The sequence below is a fragment of the Helianthus annuus genome, chromosome 15, assembly GCF_002127325.2.
Source record: "Helianthus annuus cultivar XRQ/B chromosome 15, HanXRQr2.0-SUNRISE, whole genome shotgun sequence".
Lineage (NCBI taxonomy): Eukaryota > Viridiplantae > Streptophyta > Magnoliopsida > Asterales > Asteraceae > Helianthus > Helianthus annuus.
In genome coordinates this window covers 175,033,114-175,042,060 of record NC_035447.2, presented here as the reverse complement: position 1 = coordinate 175,042,060, position 8,947 = coordinate 175,033,114, and the positions used below count along the sequence as shown (strand labels likewise).

Below are 8,947 nucleotides of genomic sequence, written 5' to 3'. Positions count from 1 at the left end.
GATGCCAGGGATGTAAATTCAATATCCAATGGCACTTTTGGAATGAATTACGAAGAGGATGATTGGGAATATTTGGAGAGAAACGCAAGGGCGTCAAAACGCAAGGCTCAATCCTCTAGAAGTGCACGACATTCGACAGTGAGAGCAGTAGAGAATCCACCGGAGGTAAATGGTCAGTTTCCATTGTGTGGACATTGTGGAGATCTAGGGCATATAGCGGATCAATGCCCAGGCATAATTGGTGAAAATGAAGATGTGAACTATGTGCAAGGTGGGGGTGGTGGAAGAAATTTCAACATGCAATCCAACACATATCACCCGGGCCTTAGAAATCACCCGAATTTTAGCTATGGGAATGCGAATAATCAGCAAAATCCGGGATTTCAAGGCAACAATCAGTCTGGTAGTCAAAGAAACTTCAATCAGAACAGATTTCAGGGTAACTTTCAAGGTGGCTACCAAAATGATCAAAGAGGACAAGCTGGGTCGTCTAACACTTCGGGGGGTAACGATATGATGGAGATGTTGAAATCAATTCAGCTCGACTTACAAAGTCAAAGACTTGAATTGAAAAATCTTGCTCAGAAGGAGGAGATGCGAGAGAAAGCCGTTCAATCATTAACTACACAAATGGCCCAACTTGCAACCGATGTGAAGGAGCTGAAACAGAATAGTGGGAAACTACCAAGTGATACAACACCAAATCCCGCTCATCAAAAGAAGGGCAGTCCAGTCGGCCAGGTAAGTACTTTACGTAGTGGTAGGAATTATCACAAGGTCGACACTCCACCACAGCTCGTGGAGGGTGTGGTGGAGGATTTAGGTGAAAATGGTGAGAGTGACGATGAGTCGGAGCCTAACATTGTTAAAAGTAATGGTAAAAACACCCAACCTACAACTTTTGAACCAACCAAGGCTAAGGAAGGGGAACATATTCTACCTCCCTTTCCTGAAGCCTTGAAGGATCCGGGTAACACGAAAATAATCAATAAAAGGGGACCTCAACCGGAGGAAATTTTAGAGGTATTTAAACAAGTAAAAATCAACTTACCCTTAATCGACGCCATTAAACAGGTTCCGGCTTATGCTAAGTATCTAAAGGATTTGTGCACTCAAAAACGGCAGCACAAAGTCCCTAAAAAAGTGGATCTCACTGATGCAGTTAGTGCCGTATTGAATGGGGTCCTTCCACCTAAGCTACGAGATCCCGGGACGCCTTTAATTTCTATACAAGTTGGCGATTTTAAAATGAGTAGGGCGTTGTTGGATCTCGGAGCTAGCGTGAGTATCCTTCCGGGAAGCTTGTACGACCAATATGATTTTGGTCCACTACGTCGTGCCGACACAACTGTTGTGTTGGCAGATTTGACCCCTAAGCTTCCTCGAGGGATAGTTCGCGATGTGATAGTTAAGGTGGAAGAGTTCTTTTTCCCTGTAGACTTTTTGGTGCTAGATTATGTCTCTGCTGATAAAAACAATCAACCAAATGTTATCTTGGGCCGACCTTTCTTAGCCACTGCACACGCTCAGATCGATTGTCGCACCGGTACTGTCGATATGACATTTGGCAATAGAAAGGTCCGATTAAATGTGTTTTCTAACGTTACTGACATGTTTCAAAGTGATGAATGTTTCATGGCAGATATTATAGATGGATGCGATCCTCATGTCGAGGATGAGGTGCCCGAATGTTGTTTGTTTTGTGACAGGGTAGAGGAAAATCACATGTGTGATTTGGAAGAGGAAGTTCGGAAGTTGGAAGCACAAGCGGTGCAAGAGAGAAGGCCTCCATGGTCTCATCAAGTGGAGAGCCTTCCAGCTGAGATTTCTTCAGGGTTGAAACCGTCACTAATCAGCCCACCAAAAGTAGAGTTGAAAGAGCTGCCTGCGCATCTAAAGTATGCATTCTTAGGAGAGGATCAGACTCTCCCGGTAATTATTGCAGCTAATTTGGAGAAAGAACAAGAAGAAGCATTACTGAAGGTGCTGAAGACCCATCGAGCTGCGATCGGGTGGACTCTCGCTGATTTGAAAGGTATAAGTCCTTCTGTTTGTATGCATAAAATTATTACTGATGCAGATGCGAAGCCTGCACGGGATACACAAAGGAGGCTTAATCCTAACATGCGGGAAGTGGTAAAGAAAGAGGTAATCAAGTGGTTGGACCATGGGATCATATATCCCATTTCAGATAGCGCGTGGGTGAGTCCAACTCAAACGGTGCCGAAGAAAGCAGGCATTCAAATTGTCAAGGGTGATAATGGCGAGCAGATAGCCACCCGGCCGGTAACCGGGTGGCGGGTATGTATTGACTACCGGAAGCTGAACGCTGCCACATCAAAGGATCACTTTCCTTTGCCCTTTATTGACCAGATTATCGAGAAATTATCAGGTCAGAAATTTTATTGCTTTCTTGATGGTTATTCAGGGTACAATCAGATAGCTATCCACCCTGATGACCAAGAAAAGACCACCTTTACATGCCCCTATGGCACATTTGCATTTAGGCGAATGCCATTTGGGTTGTGTAATGCCCCGGCCACCTTTCAAAGGTGTATGATGAGCATATTCTCGGATATGGTCGGGGACGCCCTAGAGATATTTATGGATGACTTTTCGGTCTTTGGGTCATCATTTGATACATGTTTAGATGAACTATCTAGGGTGTTAGAAAGATGTGTCCAAACTAATCTAGTGCTCAGTTGGGAGAAGAGCCATTTTATGGTGCAAGAGGGTATAGTGTTAGGACATGTCGTGTCAAGTAAGGGGATAGAAGTCGATAGAGCAAAAGTGAGAGTCATTTCTACTTTACCTCCCCCTACTAATGTGAAGGGCGTTCGTTCCTTTTTAGGACACGCCGGATTTTACCGTAGATTTATTAAGGGCTTTAGTGTCATAACGAAACCTTTATGTAATCTATTGTTAAAAGATGTTCCGTTCGAATTTGATGATAAATGTTTAAATGCTTTTAACGTATTAAAGGAACAATTGGTACAAGCCCCAATCTTGCAATCACCCGATTGGTCAAAGCCGTTTGAAATAATGTGTGATGCAAGCGATTTCGCTATTGGGGCTGTACTTGGCCAACGAGTAGATAAGAAGCCAGTAGTTATCTACTACGCAAGCAAAACCCTCTCCGATGCTCAGTTGAATTATACCACAACGGAGAAGGAGTTGCTTGCCGTTGTTTATGCTTTGGATAAATTCCGGTCTTATATTTGTGGAAGCAAGGTAATTGTTTACTCTGATCATAGTGCAGTCAGGTATCTAATGGAGAAAAAGGACGCCAAACCGAGACTGATTCGGTGGGTCCTACTGTTGCAAGAGTTTGATCTCGAAATCAGAGACAAGAAGGGGTGTGAAAATGTAGTTGCTGACCATCTGTCACGACTACCGGTTGAAGTAGAGGAGTTCACACCCGAGATCAATGAGCATTTTCCGGATGAGTTTATAATGGCTGTGAGTTCCGGACCTTGGTATGCTAACTTTGCAAATTATCTTGTTTCAGGTACAATACCGGATGCGTGGAATAAGCGTAGGAAACAACAATTCCTGTCGCAGGTGAAGAATTATATCTGGGATGAACCGGACTTGTTCCGAATTGGTGCTGATCAGATTATTAGAAGATGTGTGCCCGAGACAGAGTTCTTGGATGTATTACAGCATGCTCACTCATCTGCATGTGGCGGTCACTTTAGCGGACAAAAGACAGGCCATAAAGTTCTTGAAGCTGGTCTTTATTGGCCAACCATGTTTAAAGACGCATTTGAGTTTGTTAAACATTGTCCGAATTGTCAAAAGATGGGTGGGATTTCAAAAAGGGATGAAATGCCAATGCAACCAATCTTGGTTGTTGATATTTTTGATGTTTGGGGAATTGATTTTATGGGACCGTTTCCCAATTCGAATGGTAACCTATACATCTTAGTGGCGGTTGATTATGTTTCAAAGTGGATTGAAGCAATTGCCACTAAGACAAATGATCATACCGTTGTTTGCAAGTTTGTCCATTCAAACATCATTTCCAGGTTCGGGGTTCCTCGGGTGATAATTAGTGATGGAGGATCCCACTTTAAAAACTTTAATTTTGGCAAACTCTTAAAACGGTATGGCGTTGACCATCGAATTGCTACACCATATCATCCACAAACGAGTGGACAGGTTGAAGTGTCGAACAGGCAAATTAAAGAAATTTTGCAAAAGACGGTGCGAACTGATCGTAAGGATTGGTCATCTAAACTGAATGACGCTTTATGGGCATATCGCACCGCTTATAAAACTCCTATCGGCACTACACCCTATCGTTTGGTGTATGGAAAGGGTTGTCATTTACCCCTAGAAATTGCACATCGTGCGTTGTGGGCCGTTAAACAAGTAAATACTGACTATACTGATGCAGGTGCCCACAGGTTGTTGAAATTGAGTGAATTGGAGGAATTACGCAACGAGGCGTATGATACCGCAGCCGCATACAAAGATAAGATGAAGGCGGTGCACGACGCAAAGCTGAGGCGTTTGGTATTTTCGGTTGGTCAAAGAGTTTGGCTATTTAACTCCCGCCTTAAATTGTTTCCAGGTAAATTAAGGAGTAAATGGACCGGACCATTCGTCATTACACGAGTCGGACAATACGGAGATATGGAAATCGAGGATCCGAAGGATCAACGAAGACAAGTAGTTAATGGTCATCGGTTGAAACCGTATCTAGACGGTGATGATTTGAATCCGTTACCCGAAGAGGTGAGCTTTCTTGAAGGCGCACCGGAATACACGACCGACTGAGGGTCTAGAGAGGTCTGGCTGAAGACCTTTTAAACTTAGCGCTCTCGGGAGGCAGCCCGAGGATGTAGAGTATTGTACTTTGGTTTGGTTTGTTTGGTATGTTGTGTTTTGACAGGTTTCTGCGATTTAATCATCACTGATGCAATAATTCAAGTGTGGGGATGTTTTGCAACATCCCCGGTGAGATATCAAAGAATCTATAGAATGCATCTATTCCGGTTGAAGCACAACAGCCACACCACTACAAACACTCACTTGTTTTCTGATCAGGTGCATGTGTTTATCTATCCTATGTTTTATTTGTTTTCGTGTATTTGGTGGTGTGAATTTTTGTGTTGGGAGTGGTTTCTTTGTGTTGAGTCGTCTAGTTATTAGCCGTTCATGGTTTGCGGGTGGTATCTCTCGAGTTTAGAGTATAAATTGCACCATACATTGGGGACAATGTATCCCAAGTGTGGGGATGCGGTAACTCGAGAGAGGGTTGGTATAGCTGTTGATCTTAAATGCTTGAAGGGTTGAAATTGGGCTAAATTGAAAGATTTTGAAAATTTTTGTTTCTCAAGTATGCTTGAACTACATGAAAACCGACATTTTCAATTGCTAGAGGGTTTCTTGCTGATATTAAACTAACTTAGATCCCTAGTCATGGTTGTCCCTTTAAGTTTCATGAGAGTATTTCTGACATGTTTTTAGAAAATAGTTGAGAAGAGATGCCTAATTAGGGGTAACATGCTTTAGGAATTACACATGCTACGTGTCGGTAACCCTTATTCCTTTTTGTTCGGTGAGATATTTGAGCCTACTTTGTTAGTTGAATTTGCAATAAATGTTCAATTGTTGAGTGTAGGCCATATGTTGCTTTGTGTTAGAACTTGTGTGGTTTGATACGTGCCGAGACTGTGCTTTAGCGTTTACACATAAATGATAAAGGCATTAGGATCCTTTCATTGTTTCGTATGTTGATTGTTTATCCATCCCACCTTAGTTAACCATGTTGAGCCTCATACCTTTCACTTGTTACACCTCGTTTGACCCGTTGATTATCAACCATGAATGACAAGTGTGTTAGAAGAAAAAAAAAAGGGGAAAAGAAAATAAAAAGAAAAAAAAAGAAAAAAAAAAGAGAAAACAAAAGGAAAAAAAAATCATTGTTCTATTCGTGTTAAATAAATGGGTAGCAAATCACCCATGTGTTAGTATTATTGTGAATAAGTTGTCATGGTTTGGTATATTCGTTTGTGTTTGCCAATAAACATAAAAATCCAAAAATATATCCCTACCTTTACCTTTAACCCAAAACCCGAAAAGTCCTTTTGATATGTGTTACGTTATTTGATACAGTGGAGGTGTGATTGCTATACAAGATTATGATTGCAAAGTAGCATATTTGGTTTTGAGTAAATTATATACTAGCACATTACACGCTAGTCTTGATGAAACCGAGAAGAGTGATTATTGTGAGGGGCGTGTGGCATGTGTGTAGTATCATAAGCATGTTAGTTTTAGTTAGGCAAGTCTTAAATTGTTTTAAATGCGTATCATTTAACTGTCAGATTGTCAACCTCGATTGTGTCAGTCTATGGGACGGGTATGACTTGGGACCTTAAATTGTTGATTCGGTAAGGGATTTAATGGTGATTTGTTAATAAGGTGAGTAATATTTGTAATGGTTGCTTGAGGACAATCAATGATAAGTGTGGGGATGTGATAGAGAGTGTGAAACACGGGTGTTAAAGTGTTTAAATATTATGTTCTTAGTGCGTTTTATGCGGTTATATATTGCGAATGTGATAACTACGCAAGTGTGTGGTTTTACAGGTTAATCGGCTTAAACTGGTAAAGTTGGAGGGTTTAGTGATGAAGTGGAACGACCATGGGTGATAACCGAGACATATTACATCATTCGGGATTTGTTTGGTTCGAGAGATGGCTTGAATATACAAGAAACGTGAAAGTAACGAAGTCTAGGGGCTGTACGGTAATTAAATGAAAGTTGTAACCAAGTCAAAAGTTGGAACTAATATTTGTGGTGTAGGCTACGAATCAAAAAGTGTAACTTACGGTGGCAGACTTTCGTGAACTTGAAAGTCAAACATCATCCATCATTATCATCATATAAATCATCATCACAAACAAATTGAGGCAGCCACCGAATGTGAATTAGGAGGATTATTGGGCAGCCAATCATCACGTGGAACAAGAAAAGAGGCTGCCATCTGATGGGCCGATTGTTTTGGGCTTAGTGGGAGACGCACATGTGGGCTTGGCAGAGGTTTGGAGAAACATTGAAAGAAACAATCTCAATTTGGAGGGGGGTTCTTTTTTTGGACTCTGGGCCCCACGCATACAGCCGACACATACGAAATTTTGGGGATGGATCACATGATCAGAATGATCATCGGTTTTGACGGCTTGGTGGTTGACTTCTTGGAACAACATTAACAACAAAAAAAAAATAAATAAAAATCATCATCATCGTTTCATCCAAAAAAAAAACAACATCACGTGAGCCGCCACTTAGAGGAGCATCTCACTTCATCATCATCGTTTGACTACAAGGGGTGGACTTTGGAGAATTGCTTTTGACATTACATCATATCATCATCATTACGGCAACAGTGGGTATCAATTTTTAAGGAGTTGATCTTTAATTAATTGTCTCATTAATTGTTATATAATAATGAAGATTGTGATGTTAATTATTATTCAAGCCTCTGAAGATCGTTCAACCACCATGAGCGGCTAAACTTTTTGTGGTTTCCTCCGGATGGAGGGTTTTTGTAAGTTGATTGATATTATGTGTTGATACGATTGTTTTGACTTAGTGATCTAAGCATTCGATGCTTTTCACCATTGATTTGATTTCTTGATTGTAACCAATTGCATTTATTTAAACCTTAACTTCTAAGCATTCAGTTCCCGAGAGTTCTAGTAATTGGGATATATTTGACATGGGGTTAGGGTTTGTAAATTGTAATTGATAATTATTCGATAACCTCCCGTTATGTATTGACCGGAGTACTTAGTCGTTGATTATCACAATTAGTTAATCAGGTTTAACACCTATGTCTATGTAGGTAACGATTAAACACATAGTTGAAGTTAACTGGAAAACCTGAAATCTGGAGGAACCATCTTTTCTTCCATTGATTTAAAACACAATTTTTATTCGTTAATTTAGCTATTTCTCAAAATCAAAGAAACCGATTTTCTAATTCTGTAGTAGTTAATTGAAACTTTTCATTACAACACTTTCCACAATCCTCCTCTGGTTCGATATCCGACTTACTCTAGCTACTAGTTTATTTCGGTTTTTGCATGTCACTAACGACAGACATCATAAACAATAATGAGAGAAGAGAGACCAATCTCCGGGTTTTTAGGTTATGTATAAAATCAGGTTACTTAGTTACCACTATTTGGAAATCACATAGACATGATCCGTAAAACTTGTTTTGATAAATAATTAACGGACAATATATTTGATTGCAATGATCCACGATCGAAACCGAAAGATTGATGCAAATGAATAGTAGTCCAGTTAATTACCAATTTCAGATTTCATAAACATAGTCAAGTTCAATGATTAAAGGTTTAAAACAATGACATCCTAGAATTTAATCCCGGTTGTTGATGAACAAACCAAATAATTGATGAACTCAAATGATTACGATAATCAGATATTGTTTAATCGAAACAAAAACAATAAGAATAACTAACCGAAATATTAATCAATTCTCAATCCAAAAAGTTGTAAACATAAGCAAACCCAATGTTCATACATACACCCTAGTCCCGGAGATGGTCACGGGACGACTAGCCGCTCATGATGTGCGTGCAATCCCCAAAAGCTTGAAAGAATGATGAATTCATGGTTGAATCGGTAGGCGCGGGAGATGTGTGATGACGATTAATGATGTTGATGATGTTCGTGATTATTGAGAGCCAAAAGTCCTCCCTTGCGGCTGCCCACTGACTTCAATAATATCCCCCAACAATTGATGGGCCCCCAGTCTTTTATTACTTAGGGTTTTTTAACCCCTTAAATCTCACATCATAATAAATCACGTGCATGATTTTTTTCCGAGGTCAAGCCTTGTTCAAATGCCGTAAGCCACAAGTGCCACTTTCTGTTTTCTTTTTTTCTTTCCTTGATTGAAACCGT

At 40.4% G+C, this 8,947-nt stretch overlaps 1 protein-coding gene across 1 annotated transcript; it reads left to right on the top strand.

The window, feature by feature from the left end:
• Positions 1-3,042: 3,042 nt before the first annotated feature.
• On the top strand, positions 3,043-4,782 carry LOC110914669. Its single transcript, XM_022159451.1, has 2 exons — positions 3,043-3,770; positions 4,029-4,782. Exons 1-2 carry the CDS (start codon positions 3,043-3,045, stop codon positions 4,780-4,782), a joined length of 1,482 nt encoding a protein of 493 aa, XP_022015143.1.
• Positions 4,783-8,947: the final 4,165 nt, after the last annotated feature.

Excerpts from the sequence above, each read along its gene's own strand:
- LOC110914669 (XM_022159451.1), top strand. The coding sequence starts at position 3,043 with ATGTGTGATGCAAGCGATTTCGCTATTGGGGCTGTACTTGGCCAACGA. Across the intron at positions 3,771-4,028 it reads ATGTTTAAAGACGCATTTGA|GTTCGGGGTTCCTCGGGTGA; the intron begins GTTTGTTAAACA and ends CATCATTTCCAG.